Here is a 19136-nt window from a genome sequence, read left to right as displayed (position 1 = left end):
CCACCTTCTCTCTCTTTCCCCCCTTCTCTCTCTTTCCCACCCTGTCCACCTTCTCTTCTCACCCTCCCATCCCACCCCTCCATTCGTCCTCTCAGCTTTTGCAGTGATGCGGTTGTGACTCACATCGCAGAAATGCATGCTGGGAACTGGGCCCGGGGCGCAGTGATGCATGCTGGGTTTGACCGAGGCTGCGCTTGGAGGTCTTTTTCCTGGCGCAGGAAGTTTCGACCTCAGAGAGAGGCGTCGTTCCCGACTAGCCGAACTCGGATTTAGGAACGCTGAACGCTCGTGTGAGAGAGGTGTCGTTCCCCGCCTAGCCGGACTCGGATTTAGGAACGCTGAACGCTCGTGTGAGAGGCGTCGTTCCCCGACTAGCCCGACTCGGATTTAGGAACGCTGAACGCTCGTGCGAGAGAGGTGTCGTTCCCCGCCTAGCCGGACTCGTCGGGTTTAGGAACGCTGAACGCTCGTGTCAGAGAGGTGTCGTTCCCCGACTAGCCGGACACGTCGGGTTTAGGAACGCTGAACGCTCGTGTGAGAGAGGTGTCGTTCCCCGCCTAGCCGGACTCGGATTTAGGAACGCTTGAATGCTCGTGTGAGAGAGGTGTCGTTCCCCGACTAGCCGGACACGTCGGGTTTAGGAACGCTGAACGCTCGTGTGAGAGAGGTGTCGTTCCCCGCCTAGCCGGACTCGGGTTTAGGAACGCTGAACGCTCGTGTGAGAGAGGTGTCGTTCCCCGCCTAGGCGAACTCGGATTTAGGAACGCTGAACGCTTGTGCGAGAGAGGTGTCGTTCCCCGACTAGCCGGACACGTCGGGTTTAGGAACGCTGAACGCTCGTGTGAGAGAGGTGTCGTTCCCCGCCTAGCCGGACTCGGATTTAGGAACGCTGAACGCACGTGAGAGAGGCGTCGTTCCCCGACTAGTCGGACACGTCGGTTTTAGGAACGCTGAACGCTCGTGAGAGAGGCTCGGGATGAAAAGCCGGCCTGCCCGTGGAGCCGACATTACTCACGGTTTTATTTCCGAATATCAACGTTATTTATTTTCGTTCCCCTACCCCCTACCCGCCCCCGGCGCCTGCAGACGCCTCGTGGAAGGCGGCTTTCGCATGAATCGTTTCTCTTCTCCTCCCCGCGCCCCGCGCCTCCCGACCCGTTTATCGCTCGGCAAATCATTTCATCGGCGGCTGTGCGTCACGACCGCCTCGGCGCGTCTCGAAGAAGCCTTTCCCACGCTGCGACCGCTTCCTAATTCTCCCTTTCCTGCGTGCCGTCTTCGGCAGAAGCCTATTTGCGTTTCGGGAAGAGAAAGAGCGACTTCGTTTCTCCCACCGACTCCGCGAGAGCCATTAGGCCACTGCGCCCGAGGCACATACAGGTGGCGGGAGGTGGTTTTAATGCAGGCTTGTTTTTCTTTACCTTCGTGTGCGGGAGCGGAGGTTTGGGCCGTACAAGAGCGCATGCTGAGTTCTTCATCTCGCCGTCGCCACACCTTGCCTTTAGTATGCTTTGTCTCTCATAAATGGCTTCAGTCAAAACTTTGAGGTCTTGCGATCGCAACTCTGAGCTAACCGTAACATGTACCCTTGATCATTCACTCTTTCCAACCAAACAAAATGGGTTTCCTATGAAAAGTAATACGATAATAAGTCAGTGATTGACTGTGTGGCGTAGCTCCCCCGAATGAAGGCGTTTGTGAGGTGCACCCAGCAGTGCCAAACGCGTCCTAATTCCTGAGACATCTGAGAGAGATGGAGAGGGAGGGAGAGAAATGGAGATAGAAAGAGTAACAGAGTTCTGCTTAGCAAAATCCACCCATACAATAGTTAAACTGGAGGGTCAATTAATTAAATTTATGTCCCAAAAAATATAATAAATAAGTATATTATTACAAATATATTGTATTACTATTATTGGTATTAGCATTATTATTAACAGTTTTCTTACTTGCCTGCAGTCCATTCGCTACTTAATCCATTTTAATGCAGTTGTTTCACACTCCAGAGCTGGGTTTTTATTCAAACACCTGTAGACAGAAAGAGAGGGAGTGAGCAAGGGAGAGAGAGAGCGAGAGAGAGAGAGACTATAAGAGATAGAGGGACAGAGGGAGGGAGGGGCGTTTTTGGCAAAGTCAGCCCAGGTGACTTTGAGGTGACATTCAGAGAGCGTTTGTCTCCGTGATGCGGGAATGCTTAAACAGCAGCACGTGTGTGTGTGTGTGTGGGCGTGTGTGTGTGCGCCTGTTTGTGTGTATGTGCACCGGTGTGTCTGTGTGCTTGCATGCATGTGTGTGTGTGTGCGTGCTTGTTTGCGTGTGTGTGTGTGTGTGTGTGTGTGTGTGTGTGTGTATGTGTGTGTGTGCACGGGTATGTGTGTGTGTGCGCATGCGCCTGTGTGTGTGTTTGTCTGTGTGGGTGTTTGTGTGTGTCCGTGGGTGTGTGTTTTCGCCCACGTGTGTGTGCGTGTGTCCCTGTGTGTGTGTGTTTATCTGTGCGGGTATTTGTGTGTGTGCCTGTGTGTCTGTGCGTGTGTGTACGTGTGCGTGTTTGCACACGCGTGTGTGTGCGTGCGGCGCTCTGTGTGAGAGGAGGCGAGGGCGAGCGCCGGCTGCAGAGGTCTGGCTGATGTGCTGTGGGGCGCTGGGGCCGTGCGTCTCGTGACCTGGCCCGGTTTGGTCCGGTCGGTCCGGCTCGGAGCGCAAGGTTCTGGCGGAGGAGTGGCGGGAAGGTCACTCCTGCAGCTCAGACCGCCGGGCACCGAGCTGCCGTTTGGCAGGACCTCTTTCTCTCCTCTGGGTGCTCTCCATCCCTCTCTCTCTGCCTCCCTCTCTCCCCCTCTTCGTCATTCCCCTCCTGCCGTCTGCTCTCTCTTCCTAACCTCTCGTTTCCCCCCTCTCTCTCTCTTCTTCCTCTTGCTCACACACCCTCTCTCCCAATCTCTTTTCCCATCCTCTCTCACCTTCTCTCTTTCTCTCCCATCACCTCTCACTCTCTGTACCTCTCTCTCTCTCCCCCTCTCTCTCTCCCTCTCTCTCTGAGGTACAGATGGACACATTTGCAGGTTAACTTGAACAGCTGGAGATGCATTATTAGTGTCCTGCTGCTTGCTCATATTTGCTGAGGTTTTTTCTCCCTCTCCGCTGCCAGATATTTTACAGGCTGTCGACCAGAGAGGAGCGGCTGTCCTAATAAAGCAGCACACTGAGAGAGAGGCAGGAGTACACTCACCTGTATCTGCTGACAAGGAGTGTGTGTGTGTGTGTGTGTGTGTGTGTGTGTAAGAGAGGGAGTCTGTCTGTGTGTTTACTGGGTCTGTGTGTTTACTGGGACTGTGTTTACTGGGTCTGTGTGTTTACTGTGTCTCTGTACTGGGTCTGTGTGTGTGCCGGGTCTGTGTGTGTGCATGGTCTGTGTGTGTGTTTGCCCGGTCTGTGTGTGTGCCAGGTCTGTGTACTGGGTCTGGGGCTGCTGTTGGTTTCATGGTTATTACTCCCTCAGCTGACACACAGGAAATGAAGTCCCAGGAAGCTGAGGTCCCACAGGACGGGCTGACAATAGGCTGTTGTTGTAGAATGGGTCATGGAGATTGCCTTTAGCCCAAATTTGGGAGATCTACCATGAGTCACAGACTCACCCAGGGGCCCTGGATTAGGCATGTTCCATACACACACACACACATGAGGATACACACAGACAAACACACAAATTAATATGTTAACATACATATTACACAGTACACTGCAACAACACACACCTACACACATACATTCTCTGTGAATGTTAGGTGCAGCATTTGTTGCCGCATTCTCCGCATGTGCATATATACAATGAGGTCTGTAAGTATTTTAAGTGTGACGCACATTTATAGGGATGAAATTTCTACACGGTTCATTCGATGTGGATTTACTTAGTCTCATTAAAGCTGGGTATTCACATGGAGTGATGTAAAAATTGCATCGCTGTCCAAATGTTTACGGACCTTGCTGTATGTTGGTGAACTCTGCATGCGTATGTGAGAGATGTATGTGTGAGGTGTGTGTGTGTTTGAGAGAGGTGTGTGTGTGTACATATATTTGTGTGCGTTCTCTCCTCTTCTGCGGTCATGGCTGGGTCTATACTCCCTGCTATCAGGAGTCCTGGTCGGACGCCACAGCAGCCCGGCTCAGTGGCAGCTCCAGGGCAGGTGTACGGCTCCCTGTTTGGGGTCAGGGAGAGGCCAGGTGTGCTTCCGAACGCCGCGCTCCAAATGCAATAAGACCCGCCGCCATCCTGGCCCGTTCCCCAATCCCGGCCCTGTATTAGGTTAGCTGACCACTTAGAGGAGGCAATTACTGTCTCCGCCTCAATTAACAATCTGCTGCCTGTGTCTGTGTGTGTGTGCGAGGGCCCATTAAAAGTTTGGGAATTGGGCAGCCAGTCTAGCTGAACTCACCTTCACCTTCGGGTGTTGGGACAGGTGTGCGGAAGTGTGGGGTTGAGTTGTTCCAGTGTTGGGAAAAGGGGAGTCACTGTCACAAGATGTTTCTAGGTGTTCGGGGTAGATGTGTTAACTTAGACCAGTTTAGACTTTGTTTTCTACTTTGTCTTGCCTCTAAAGCAGTGTTTCTCAGCTCCAGTCCTTGGGACCCACTTGCCAGACGGTTTTTGTTGTAACCAGGAGCTCACACCTGATTGAACTAATCAAGGGTATTGTTGGAGGTTTGATTGGTTCAGTCATTGCATCAGGCGTGTGAGTTCCTGGTTACAACAAAAAACCTTCTGGCAAGTGGGTCCCAAGGACTGGAGTTAAAACACTGTCCTGGAGGACCATCCAAACAGGATACATTGCATTACAGTGCATGACCAAAATACAGAAACAAGTCCACATTCGGTATTATCTAAATGGCACGTTAATACACTGCAAAATATAATCTTATTTTAGACTTGTATTGAGACCGAAAACTTTTTTCTTTTTTTCTTTTTAACTAAATAAGACAAAATATATTCCTAATGAAGTGAGACAATTTGAATTCATTTGAATATTTGCTTGTGTGTTAAGAGACAAAAAAATACTACAAGGAATATAGGAAGATATGAGAGGCGTGGTCTGTCAGAAAGACGCTGGTCTTCGAGGTTATTTTCATGTGTTGGGGCAGGTGTTTGAATGTTTAGTTCAGTGCAGCAGGCGTTTGTTATGTGAGGGGCAAAATCCGTGTTGGGGCAGAATGGATACAGTGATCAGGGCTGGAGTCTTCTGCCTTTCTGTGTTGGGGCAAGATAGTTAAGGCGTTTGGAGGTGGTGTCTCTCTACCTCTGGATTATTTACTGTCTGGAAACCAGTTTGTACTGGAGAAATAGAATATTGATTGTTCAAGCAAGCTATGAGTTTGTATTGGCTTCTTTCCTGTGATAGTACACATTAGTGCTTGTGCCGTTTGCCTGGGTGTTTTCATGACGATGCAAAATACAAGGACTGGGACTTAGCAGGGTTCAAAGACAGAGAGATGGACAGAGTGTGTGTTTGTGTGTGCATACATGTGCATGTGTGGTGTATGTATGAGGTTGAGAGAGTGAAAGTGCATTATTGAATTGACTTGAGTGTGAGAAAGTGAGGGAGAGCCAGAGAGAGGAGGACTGGAGGGAATGAGGAGAGAAGAAAGGAAGAAGGGAGAAGGAGGAGAAGAACACTGACACTTGAATTGAATGGATGCTCAGGGAGAGATTTGCTCTTAACAAGCTTATAAAGACGTGTCATTTGCGGGTTTATTGGTGTGCTGATTAGAACTATTCCCTCATGTGCACTTGTGAATGTTAAATTAACACTGAAAACGCAAATATCTTTGCCTAGAAGATGGGGAAAGCAGTCCGTTTTAAAGTGTGTGTCGAGTGCGCCGTGTCTAGTGTGTCTAGTGTGTCTAGTGTGTATGGTGAGTGTGTGTGTGTGTTTGTGGGAACAAGATGTCTCTTTCTCATGGCCGTGAATGCCGTAGCCAGGTATGACTGTACTTTCCAGAGAAGTGCAGTGATGGTAACCTTGTTGAATTTTTTAGTGCATTTTGAATTATTTGTTGGGGCTTTTTTTTTTTTTTACATAAATATTAACATTTTTCATGTTTATGGCCTTTTCTGGGTTATCCCACAGTAAATTTACATTTTCAACCCCTGGGTGGTTTACTGTAAGGAACACCAGCAGCAGTTACAAAGGACAAACATGCAGACACCCCCAGACACACACACACACACACACACACACAAGCACACATGCATACACAAACGCACGCACACACACTCATCCACAAGCGTACACAAACAAGCATCCAGTTGTCTGTTTTTCAGTCTTCAGAAGTTTCCTTGCACAGTGTGTAATGGTGGTCAGTAGCTCTGTGTTTTAGAGAGAGGCAGAAGGCAGGACTCAGCGGAGTGCGGGGGAGGAGTGGGGTTTCCGGATAGGGGGCCGGGACCTGTGTGATTCAGCGCGGACTCTCATTGGTGGAGCAGGGGAAGGACACAGGGCCCCAGCGTCCTGCAGTGCACTGTGGGTAGTGATGGCCTCCGCTGCGCGTCCGGTCTCGACGCGCGGGGGTCCTGGCTCGGCTGGGTGAGGTCCGCCGGCCTGATCAAAGCGCGCCGCTGTCACGGGCCCAGCGGAGGCCGCCGCACGACTCGCCGCTGATGATGCCGAGGCTCATGGGAAACGGAACAGACGAGGCAGACAGCCACAGCACAGTCCAACAAACGGCGCAAACGCAGTGCAGATGACAGTAGGCTGCACCTAGGACGTGGCTAAGAATAACACAATACAAAAAAACACCGCAAACGACAGTACACACGACAGTAGGCTGCACCTATGACATGGACAAGAGCGACACAATAGAAAAAAACACCACTAATGACAGTAGGCTACACCTGTGACATGGACAAAAACAACACAATACAGAGAATAGCACAAAAAGGCAACACAGGCAGAGCACAGACCACACTACAAAGCACTGAGAAGGAAACAAAGCAACACATGACACCGGTAGTACCACAAACAGACCGCAAAACACAAACTAGCAAATCCACAGAACCGCATAGAACAGCCTGATTTAGCAGCAGGGACCTGTGTGTCTCCGTGGTCGCAGAAGAGAGGGAAACGTCCGGACGGAGAGAAGAGCGCGCTTTGGGAAAGAGGAACGATAGGCGGAGGGAAGAGAGGGGAGCGTGCTTTGGAAGGAGAGCGTGTTTGTTTTCGTGAAGGTCGGTTTCTATGGCATAGAAGGATCCAGCGTCCCACTGTTATGTAATCTGATAGGAGATTCCAAGCTGGTCAGCCCCATATGCCGACGGCTTTTGCCAAAAATAATCTGGAGCTGGAGTCTCCATCTCGCTGGCAGGCCCGCGCGCTCTCCGGAAATGTTTACTGCGGATAATCGGAAACGTGTGAATCACAGGCACAGCCAAGAGAGGGAGAGAGAGGGAGTGGGGTGTGTGTGTGTGAGATCGTGTGAGCATGTGAGCGTGCGTGCGTGCGTGCGTGTGTGTGTGTGTGTGTGTGTGTGTGTGTGTGTGTGTGTGTGTGTGAGAGCATGCATGCGTATGTGTATGTGTGTGCATGTGTATGTGTGTATACACACTCGTGTGCATTTGTGTTTTTGTTTGTGTGTATGGCTGTGTGGGTGTGTACGTTATGTATGTATGTATGTATGTGTGTGTGTATGGCCATGTGGGTCTGTATGTACTGTATGTGTGCGTGCGTGCGTGCGTGCGTGCGTGCGTGTGTGTGTGTGTGTGTGTGTGTGTGTGTGTGAGCACCTGCATATATACATACGTGCTCTCGCTCAGGTTTTGGCCCCCCCTCCCCCCCCCGCCCCGCCCCCCACCTTGGGTCAAGCTCGGCGCGCCAGGCTTTCTCCCTCCACGTTTCCATGGCAACACACCTTCAGCTAGCCCCCAAAGGAGCCCACCACCATCCCCTCCTGCCCACAATCCCTCCCTCCGCCCCTCCGCCCCATCCATCCCTGCCCCCCTCCCCGGGTGTCCGTGCCATCAATCCCAACCCCCGGCCACGGGGGGGAAGGGGTTTTGGCGATTTGGCTAGCGGAGCGCGGGGTGACCCCCTGGGGGGCCTCCTGTTCCTGCTCCTGCCAGAGGAGGAGCTCATTTGTGTGCCTGCGCACGCCACGGGGGTGTGGGGGGGTGGGAGTACGCTCCCCTGCAGACAGGACGCTTCCCCCGGGATCCGCCTGGGAGGGGGCGCAAAGCGGGGCGCCACCTGGTCCTTCCCCTGGTCAATTAGCTGGAAGCGCCCCCACCCCCCCTCACCCCTCCAGCACCGATGTTTGCTCAAAAATGCGCTCAGCCTGGAACGACGGCTCAGAATAACAAATATGCCCAACACGCGCTCCTCTCTCCTCCCTCACGTGCTCCTCTCTCTCTGCTCTCTCCTTCTCTCTCTCTCTGCTCCTTCTCTCTCTCACTCTCCTCCCTCACACCCTCCTCTCTCTCTGCTCCCTCCTTCTCTCGCTCTGCTCCTTCTCTCTCTCTGATCCCTCCCTCCCTCTCTCTCTCTGCTCCTTCTCTCTTTCTCTCTGCTCCTTCTCTCTCTCACTCTCTGCTCCTTCTCTCTCTTTGCTCCCTCACGCCCTCCTCTCTTTCTCCCCGTCTCTCATTTTCTCTCTCTGCTCCTTCACTCTCTCTCTGTTCTCTCTCTGCTCCCTCACTCTCTCTCTCCTCCCTCCCTCAGTCCTCTCTTTCTCCCTGTTTCACTCCTCCCTCTCTCTCTCCCCTTCCTCCCTCCCTCTTTCCCCCCTCGTTCGTTAGTGTCCTGGAAAGTCCTCATCGTTCATTCCGCTCGCGTGTCGAGGCCTCACGCCGTTTCTCAATTAAGACGCCGCATACCTTTGGAGGTGGTGAGATTTTCCTGTCTCTCTGGCTTCCTCACCAGCGCCGTTAAGTGTTTTCTTCTTTTCGCACCGAATGCCTAACGGGCGTCTGACGAGCTTCTCCGACCGCGACCCCCGTCGGCCTCCTGTCGAACGGAACGGTAGTTTGATTCTTTTCGATCTGCGGGAGAGGTGAAGACGGGAGGAGTGAAAGGCGTTGTTTGTGTACGCGCGCGTTCGTTTTTTTTTGGTAAGGCTGGCTGCCTCCCTTTGGCTCGTCGTAATCCCGCCATCGTGCCTGTGCATCCATCTGTCTGCGTGTCGACACCCAGCTTGACCTCTGACCTCTGACCTCTCGCTCTCTTTCTGCTCAATTAGTCCGTCTTGGATTGCCCTCATCGCAGCGAGGATGGCAGAACCCTGCTTGCACTGCCAAGCAGACGGTAGCGGTGTAGTACTAATGCTGTCTGAGAGGGCATCATTTTAAACCTGCACATTTAGGGGTCTTGTCAAGAGGTGCATGTATACGTATGCATTTTCAGCAAACAAGATTTACATTATACATACATACATACTTTTTCTTGCGCTGTCACTCATACACCCCCAGTCGTGAGTACGCACACACGCACAGATTCACACCTAGACACACACACACACACACACAATGGATCTCTGATTAATGTAAGATCATGTGGTTTTTACTGTGAGGCTAAAGGTTTGGGCCCAGATTTCACCTCTTACCTCTCCCTCCTCCTAATCCCTCCCCCATCCCCATTTACTTTTCCTGGGATTACTAGACCAGTGCTCATTATGATGCCAGGGGTGGACGTAAGCATGACATTACACCTGTAATGACGTATAATAGACAGCCAGAACAGCATAGTACGGCTCATGACAAATTGCTGTTATAATATATGCATAAAATTTTACACAACACATTCAATGTAACAGTTACAAATTGATCTCTTCGGATGTCTATCCTGAGTTGTAATAAACTGTTATAACAGGTGCTTTGCATTGCTTATAACTGTGTTATATACTATGAAGGTTGCATATTGTGTAGTTAGTGTTGTCATGACTATTGGTATTTCAATGTCGTTTCAATCAGCTGCATTTTCAGTAGGCTACTACTTGTAGTGTTACAAGTAGCGGTAGCAGCCTGCTACAGGAGTAGTTGTCATAGCTTCACATTACTGGGCCATCAAGGCCTGATAAATGAAGAACACATCATGAGAGCTGCAGGAACAAGGGCACGGAACGGGAACAGGAAGTAACACATTTAGCCCCCGTAAATCATTAAGCTAAACAGACGCACAAGCTCCGACTTGTTTATCGCCAAGAAAAAACAACTGTAACTCAATAGCAGTTATACTTAATGATCGTAAAGCATAATTGCAGGATTGTAAGTGCATAGCAGTTATAGTTTATGATCATGAGCCGGGGTGATTAAATGAGAATAACAGAAAGATCTCATATTCACGAGCCAAAAAGATCTCACGGATTAAAAACCCGCTCAAGGAACACTGACAATTAATCAGAGCCAATAAAGACCCTTCTGGTAAAGGGTCCGAGCCCTAGAACCTGAATGGACCCCTGGTTTTGTCCAATCAAAGTTGCTTTCCACCTTTGTGTAAAACTACACTGAATTTTCCACCTTGCAGAGCACCACGCAATATTCATAGTCTGAATTCTGTTAACTGCCGGTACACATTCTGCACGCCGTAACCAATGAAACGGTTGAGACTATTAATTGCGCTAATCGATATGCTAATTTGTACATCAGTATGGAAATGAGGCTTGGTAGAATGTGGTTGGCCGTGTAATTTCTGTCATTTCTGACAGGAAGCTCTGACGGCCATATTGTAAGATGGGTATCGGTATTGTCTGTAGGTTAGTGTCACGTACCAGGCTAGTACCTCTACTACAAGTGTAGGGCAGTTCAGAGACTCAAACCCACTATACAACCAGTCACACCAACCCTGTGAAAGTAAATTCGCAGAAACAAATGTCCGCACCGTGGCTGAAAAGGTACAGAAGCTTTTCATTGGGGTGGTACCGTATAGGTACATACAATTTTTTTTAGTTTTTTTTGTTGGTACTTTCATTAAATTTTAGTTTTTGTTTATGGAACACAAATGATCCCCACTTGACCTTTAGATCCAAGTTGAAGGCAGTAATTCTAACTGTACTAGTTCCCTCTCTGAATATGACCCAGGTTTAAGCAGGCACGTTCCTGGCTTGTCCTCTCGCTGCTGGAAGAAGGGCCTTTAGCATACAGTCAGGTGAGAGGGTCTGTTGAGACTGGCTGTAGGGCAACCTGCCATTGTTAGTGCCTTCTCCATCTGAGTCTTAATCAAGAGCAGCGCTGGACTAATACTGCACAGTGGCACACAAACCTGGGACGTTTTCTATACCCTAATACTGTATTGTGGCCCTAATGTCATCCCCTTACCCCCATGACCCTCTTTCAGATTATTCTCTTCCCTTTTATACCCGCCTTTGTAACTTCTGAAGGTAGCACATGCAGTCTGACTCTCTTACCCTCTGCCTCATACTCCGCTCCCCTGTCAAGTTCTCTTCTTCCTGTTTTATACCCTGATATGGCCTACCACCCCGCCCCTCAGTGCAGACAGGGATGAGTGTGTCCTTGTGTTTGCTGCGTGTGTGTTTTAGGGGGATGGGGTTCTGATACACAAGAGTTTGTAATGTGTTATGTTGGGGGAGTGTTGGAGTATATATCAGGTGTGGGCAGGGCTATATCAGAACACACAGTGGGGGGGTTTGGTAACATTTGACTGAAGACTTTATTAACCCCCTCCCAACACAACTCAGAGAGCCGCGGCGTGAAACTGACTGAGCAGAGAATGATGGGAAGAGAGGAGGGAGGGTTCAAATCCCCATCCAGGGCCGCATCACGGGGGCAGGATGGGGGCAGGATGGGGGCAGGATGGGGGCAGGATGGGGGCAGGATGGGGGCTGGATGGGGGCTGGATGGGGGCTCGATCGGGGCTCGGCCGGGCCGGTAGGGGCCTGATGGAGCAGGGATCGCGGGGCGGCGCTCTGTCCTGTGTGTGGAGCGGCCGATAAGACCGAGGCGGGGGCGCCCCACCGCCCACCTTTCATCTGCCCCGCGAGGGGGTGCTGTGATGTCATCCGCGGGGGCTTAAAATAGAGCGTCCGATCGGGGAGGGCAGATAGCCAGGGCCCCGGGGGGGGGGCGAGGCAATTACCGGCCAGGAGGGGAGGGAGCCGGGCCCGAGGCGGACTGTCCGGGAGGGGGCCCGTCGCCCCGGCGACCCGGCCCATTTTAGACCGGCCAGGGACCAGCCGAGGCCCGTCAGATCCCCGCGGTCTGTCCAGCAGCTGTGCCGGTTTCTTTCTGTTTTTTTAACCGACCAGGAGAGAGGGCTCGGCAGTTGAAAATAGTGTTGTGTCTTGTTGCGGTACACCATGCATACAGTGAGGTCCGTAAGTATTTGGACAATTTTCGAGGGCTGTAATAGTGCATTCGCGAGGGGTGTATTGTATACGGTCAATTCCATGGTAACTTGCATTACGTTTAATGGGACGTTGACTTGATGGTAAGAAGGATTGTGGTATTAGGGATTGATCACTTTTTTCCGACATGGGTTCAAGGAGAAACAATAGCCTTCCCAAAAGTTTATCTTTATACTCAAATAACACATTGTATTTTTACCTCAGCAAAAATACAATGTATTTCAAATAAGACTTTTCCCCCACTTAATTTATGGCACAAAGCACTGTATATCTATTACAATTGTATTGATATTTTGAAAAATGTTTGACCAATTTTTATAATTATTTTGGTCCATAACTAGAAATTCTATTCCACACAGGAAGAATATTTATTTTCTCTTGCTATGAAGACTGTTTCAGGTCATGTCCACTCTCCTATGGAATTAGACTTTGTTGCTCGACCTGTCGTGTGACAAAAATGTTTGCGTTTATACTTTGCAAAGACCTGCAGGGAGAGTTCTATTGTCTCCATAGTAATGAGACAACAAACTTTTGACATGTACATTTGTGGCACCTGCATAGCCTATCCATGAATATGAATTTTAGTGTTCCATCTGGCTGTCCAATCAACACTGCGTGACAAAGTATGACTGTCCTCGACAATAAAATTGTACAGGTGCGCAACACTGAGAAATTTAGTCCAGTTGGGACTAAATGTAGTTGATATAACGCTGAACCTTTTACTGTGTGTGCTGAAACGGTTGACGCTATGCTGAGGCCTTGTCTGTGCTATGTTTAAGCGCACTTTGTGGCTTACTGAAATTACCTCTGAGCTGTGTTGAATTTCAGTTCATTCAATGACGAAACGCACTGTTGATATAAATAGGGAGATGCACTGAAATATAATTGCTACTGGGCTGAAATGCGTTCTGTACTGTATATTTAAAAACTGCGCTTTACAGCTTTCTAGTATAAACCGCCGTGCTGAATTCCCCGGTGCTAAACAGAAGCATCGGCTTCCGTTGGCTGGTGTATTATTTGTTTGTGTGCGCTGTGTGTGATTTATTTGTTTGTGTGTGGTGTCTCTCGTCTTCCACGTGGGTAACAGGCTTCATCATGTGAACTTGTTTTATGTATTTTTTTGTGCAGAGGAAGGCATCAATCACGAGTGCAAGCTGTGCAACCAGATGTTCGACTCTCCGGCCAAGCTCCTGTGTCACCTGATCGAGCACAGCTTCGAGGGCATGGGCGGGACCTTCAAGTGCCCCGTCTGCTTCACAGGTGAGCGCGCGGGGGTCGAGGGCGGTCAAGGAGGCGACGCACGTGTGTGTATAACGCGCGCGCTAACACACCGGTGCGTGTGTGTGTACAGCCGTGACAATAATTAAGCTCTCCATGCACTCTCTGACATACGCAGGTACTTTACTGCGTATACTTTAGTCTTCAGTCCTGGTCCTGGGGAGCTGCAGGGCTGGCTGCTTTTTGTTGGTATCTGCCTCTTAATTGATCAGTTAAAGCAGTTGATTACACAGTTAATTTGCCTCGTCTGGTTTCGTGGGTTTTAATTGGTTGGAGTGAAATTTATTGGAGTGAAAACAAAAACCAGCAAGACCCTGCTGCTCTCCAGGATCAGGAATGAAGATCTGCTCTACATACGTATATGCACACACACACACACACACACACACACACACACGCATCTGCATGCTTGTATGCATTTAGTTGCTGCCACGTGATTGGATGATTAAATATTTGCAATAATAAGCTGGTGTACAGGTCAACCTGAGCATATATACCCAACATACAATGTTCACACATCCACAAACGTATGCAAAGGCAAGCCTACTTGTATGAATGAGTAATGTACAGAACATATTCTAGATTTCCACTGACAAGCACACAGGTATATACCAAGTCTTCAGGCACGTGTAAAAACAAATCCGGTGCTTTCAAGAATTATGAAATTAACTGTTTTAAATTTTGAAAAATTCACCAAAGAGCAGTGAACAAAAACTATATCAAATCTATAGTTGCTATAACCACCCTTTGCCTTTAAAACTGCATAAATTCTCTTACACTAATCTTCTCTTATCTAAAATGTGCTATTTATTCTGCACATTAATGCAGAAAACGAAAAATAAACATATAAAATGTACATCTAAACATCTAAGATCATGTATATAAAATGTATGTAAGAAATCTAAGGTGCCTAAGACTTTTGCATAGTACTGTATATACACACGCACATTTGCCCGCACGTGCACACACACTATCCTGTGTATATATATATATATATATATATATATATATATATATATATATATATATATATATATACCCCCATTCCCTGCCCCCGCATCTCCTCCAGTCATCTGACCAACCACCCCCCCCCCCCCACTGCCACGGCTTAATTGAACCGAGTTAATGATCAATTCAGTGTGAAGTGGACTGGGTAGGAGTGAAGACCTGGGCCGGAGCAGCTGGAATGATTTTCTGCCATGTATGTTTAACAGACAAAGATGACATCATTCCGTGCATAGGCAAATTTACTTCTTTCAGAGCTCCCAAACATTAATTATTAGATTACCCATAAATAACTGCACGCAAGAACACAAAAAACTTTGCATGTTTGACAACACACCAATCCTGTAAGTGTTATTTCATAAATGTTAAATGTGTAGATTGACATTTTAGCACCGACTGACTCACAAAAGATACTGGTCTAGTCACGCGTGTAACCTAGTATTCAAATTAAATTTCATCTTGGGTCAAAATGGTCTCATGGTATGTTTTCTGTCATGGATAGCTCGCTGGCCATCTACCTTTGCTTCAAAACTGTAGCTACACTGACATAAAAAATGAGACCTTTCCATGAATTTTAAGGGATTAATTTCTAAAGCTTTTAATTTTTTACTATATATAAATTATATAAATAAAAGGAAAAGAGCCCAGTGTGAAGGTTTGGCAACCCTTTTGGATTATTCTTTGTTACTTTTTAAAAGGATGATTACTAAGGCCCAGACCCAGGTGATTTACTCGTTAGGGCTTCAATGAGTCAGGTGAGTGTAATTCTAGGGCTGAACTTTTTATTCTGAAGTAACTCCATGACTTCTAAAGTATCCAACTGCAGTGGCTGTTCTATCTGGTGTTAACAACCATGGGTTGCTCTGAACAGTTGTCCAAGGATTTCAGAATGAAGATGGTCCATTTCCACCAAGAAGGAGAATGCTTACAAAAACTTGCAAACTGTTTCAAACTACCTATTCCCACTGTCAGAAACATTATTATAAAATGGAAGATAAATAGAACAGTTGATGTCTGGGCAAGACCAAGAAATATTTCAGATAGAAATAAATCCCACTTTTTGCACACTACTGTATATAATGACACTTGCTAAATAAATTTAAAAAATTTAAAAAAGTCTTTACACCAAACTGCTTAGTTAGCTCGGTATTGATCTACCAAAGGTGTTCAAGGTAAAATTAGTGTTTTTATATGCTACACTGCAAACTGCAAATGGTCTACAACTGTTACTAATCCAGTTGTGGTGCTGAAATTAGATCAGTCTCGCCATGTTCATTATTTCCCTTTTTCCCATAAATCTAATTGCACTATCATTTATTTATTGAAATTAATTTGAGCTGCTGAAGGGACCATGTGTTCTTGAATGTTTTGTTCTCTTACAGGCTGCTGTGTGTTCATTGTGTTCATTTGCACAAGTAAACATTTTAAGTGAAATTAATTGATGCAGGGTTTTTTATTGTGGGGTGTAATGGGGTTTTGGCAAACTTTTCTCCTTAGGCGTATGATTTCAACTTTTTACTGTAGTCAAATGAGGAAAGAAATTAATTTGAAAATAGCAATAAATCCAAGCATTGAATCAGAATACTTCTAGGTGTATCGCAAAAAGAAAGAATCGCAGCACTATTGTATCATGACCCAAATATCGGAATAATATCATGTTGTGAGGTCCCTGGTGATTCCCACCCTTATAAATGTATTGTAACAAAATATTTTCTTATGATATTGCAACACTCTATAATATCTTAAAGTATTTGATGTTTTCTTTCAGGTATTATTTTTTAGTATTTGATATAAATAATAATATAATTCTATCTATATAGAACTTATCCAAACAAAATATATAAAGTGCTTCGCTGAGATCATAAAACATACACATATTAAAACAAATAAAAAAAGACAAAGAATGTAACAATAAAATATAAAATTAAAGATAAAATTCCGATGGCAAAAGAGCGAAGATTACTGCAGTTATCTCGAACTGCAAATATATTGTATATTTTCCAAAAGGTCTACACATTTACATTACTGTGCATTGCAGTATATACCATTTCTTTAAGGGTTGAGGCAGTGCTGCATATACAAGGATTTGATTGTTCCTGATATTTTCCCTGGCCCTAAACGTCTCTCAGGCCTTGAGTATGTGGCTCTACCACTGACCGTTCTCCCCTGCTATTGGCTGTCTCTTGGTCTGTGCATGCTCCATACCCAGCCCTGTGCCTCCGGTCAAGGCATTTAAGGTCTGAAAAATCTTTATTTCCTGATTCATCAGGAGAAATCAGGACCAATCACATCCCTGATTTAGCACAGCAGTTCCACTTGGCTCCAGAGTTTGGGGTGGGGGGGATGAGGGGGGCTCATGTCAGCCTCTAAGAGACGGAGCTCCCTCTACAGGCCCCAGTGGGTACAGCAAGTTGTTTCCTTGTTTAGTTTGCACAGACTGAGACATGTGACTCACGTTTTTTTTTTCCTTGGTTTTTTTTTTTTTCCGTTTTTAAAAAAAGTAATAAAATGAAGTGGCTTTGTCAGCAGCCGCTAGCATTGCAGCTGCAACGTCCCACAAGGACTGTTCTACCTGCCCGTCTCTCTGGGACATCTGTCCCCCTCTGGTGCCCCTTCCCCCTACCCCCTCAGCGGTTCAGCAGGGTTGTGTGTTATGAACAAACCCCCACCCCAGCCGCAGTCTTTTAAATTTTAACTCTATTCCAGGGTGGTCATGAATAAGTGAGATCCATGGTCCTAGGGAGATTTAATAATTCATACTTTCCACAGAGCAAAAAAAAAACTAAGTTTACCAAAACAAAAAGGACAGAATTAAAAGAGGGAGAAGGGGAAAAGATGATTTATTGATAAATATCACAGGGTCTGGCGGGAATAGTTTGTCCGTGTCTCTTTTCTCTCTCTGTCTCTCGCTCTCTTTCTCACTCTTGTTTGCTCTCTCTCTATTTCTCTCATCTCTCATTCAACATTGACTTCTTCTCTCTCTCTCTTATTCAACATTGACTTGTTCTATTTGAATTCTGTTTTGACACACAAAACTCCCAACTGTCTTCCCTCAATTCCAGTCTTAACCAATAAACACTTCCTCCTACTTTCAGTTGTACTCTCCTGGCCAATGAGTGAACTGACCCCTCCCCTTTTCTGTCCCCCAGTCTTTGTCCAGGCCAATAAGCTGCAGCAGCACATCTTTGCTGTCCATGGGCAGGAGGATAAGATCTACGACTGCTCCCAGTGTCCTCAGAAATTCTTCTTCCAGACGGAGCTCCAGGTCAGTATCAACTTCTTCTCTCCCACCAAGAAGTGACATCATAATGAAGTCCAAACTCATAATGTAGTCCAAACCAGAGGACACTTGCTTATGCATATGTGCCACTTGACCTTTTTTCTTTTTTTTTTAAACATGAAGGTTTGTAACATGCTCTTGGATCATTGGGTTTCTATGTGGAAACATTGGCTAGTGGGCAAATCTTGTGTACATTTGTTTACATTTGTACAATCCAAACCTTGTCGACACAACTTGTCCTGTGAAAAAGCAATGATTCAATTAAGGCTTTTGGAATAAGGCTTACTGTTAACTCAAATAATATCTACTTCCCATGATGCACTGGGACTACACAACCTGTATCTTAGATTCTGAACTCATCTGTAAATATTGTGCTAGACCTGAAGGCCCCAAACTGCCCTGTTGTGAACGTGTCTGGGACCTGCCGCAGCACGACACAAGGGTGACCTATGGGAACATGGCATGATAGCATCATTGACCAATAGGAGCAGAGCTCTTTGTCTTATTGCATTGTTCCTGTCAGAGCAGCATGTGCTATAACAGTGTGTGAGCAGGACTCCTCCCTGAGATTACCTCATCCATCTCCTACTCCTTACAGATGCACACTCACTGACACACACTGACTCACACACACGCACAACTCACGCACACACACACGCAGACTGACACACACACACACAGACATAGAAACAGTGTCTCACAAATATACACAATCTTTCTAATATCTCCTTTCCTTCTCACATACAGACACTCATACACACACACAAACACACACAGGCAATGTCTGACACATACAGTTGTACACATTCCTTCACACGTACAGACAGTCTCATACACACACACAGACACACAGTGACACAGCGTCTCACACACAGTTGTGCACATTCCTTCACACACACACACACACACACGGTCTCACGCACAAGCTCAGGTAAATCTCTCATTAAGGGGTGTGGGGGGGTCTGGGACGTGGGTGCCAGGAGTGGCTCCTCGGGCAGAAGAGCGGGCGGCGCTCAGCGTCAGTAAGGATTTGGCGCTGTGACAGACCCCGCTGCACCCTTAATCAATCACCCCCCTGCAGGGGCGCTGGATACACCCCTGTGCCCCTACACCCCGCTCACAGCCTCACAATCCTCTCTAATGACTCCGGTTACACTGTGTTTGGGGTCAAACTTACTGCGGCCACACAGTTTATGTGCTGATTAACAGCCTTTTGAGTTATGATAGCGGA

General features: G+C 47.4%; 1 protein-coding gene across 2 annotated transcripts in view; it reads left to right on the top strand.

The window, feature by feature from the left end:
• Positions 1 to 19136, top strand: part of znf423 (zinc finger protein 423) — a 134879-nt gene that overhangs the window by 104282 nt on the left and 11461 nt on the right. For both annotated transcript variants that reach the window (XM_061246700.1, XM_061246699.1), the window contains 2 exons: positions 13471 to 13602; positions 17775 to 17890. In XM_061246700.1, the coding sequence (XP_061102684.1) occupies positions 13471 to 13602; positions 17775 to 17890 (248 nt within the window). The remainder of the gene's footprint in view (positions 1 to 13470; positions 13603 to 17774; positions 17891 to 19136) is intronic.

The sequence above is a fragment of the Conger conger genome, chromosome 6, assembly GCF_963514075.1.
Source record: "Conger conger chromosome 6, fConCon1.1, whole genome shotgun sequence".
Lineage (NCBI taxonomy): Eukaryota > Metazoa > Chordata > Actinopteri > Anguilliformes > Congridae > Conger > Conger conger.
The sequence above is the reverse complement of the archived record's forward strand: the minus strand, read 5'-3'. Positions and strand labels throughout refer to the sequence as shown.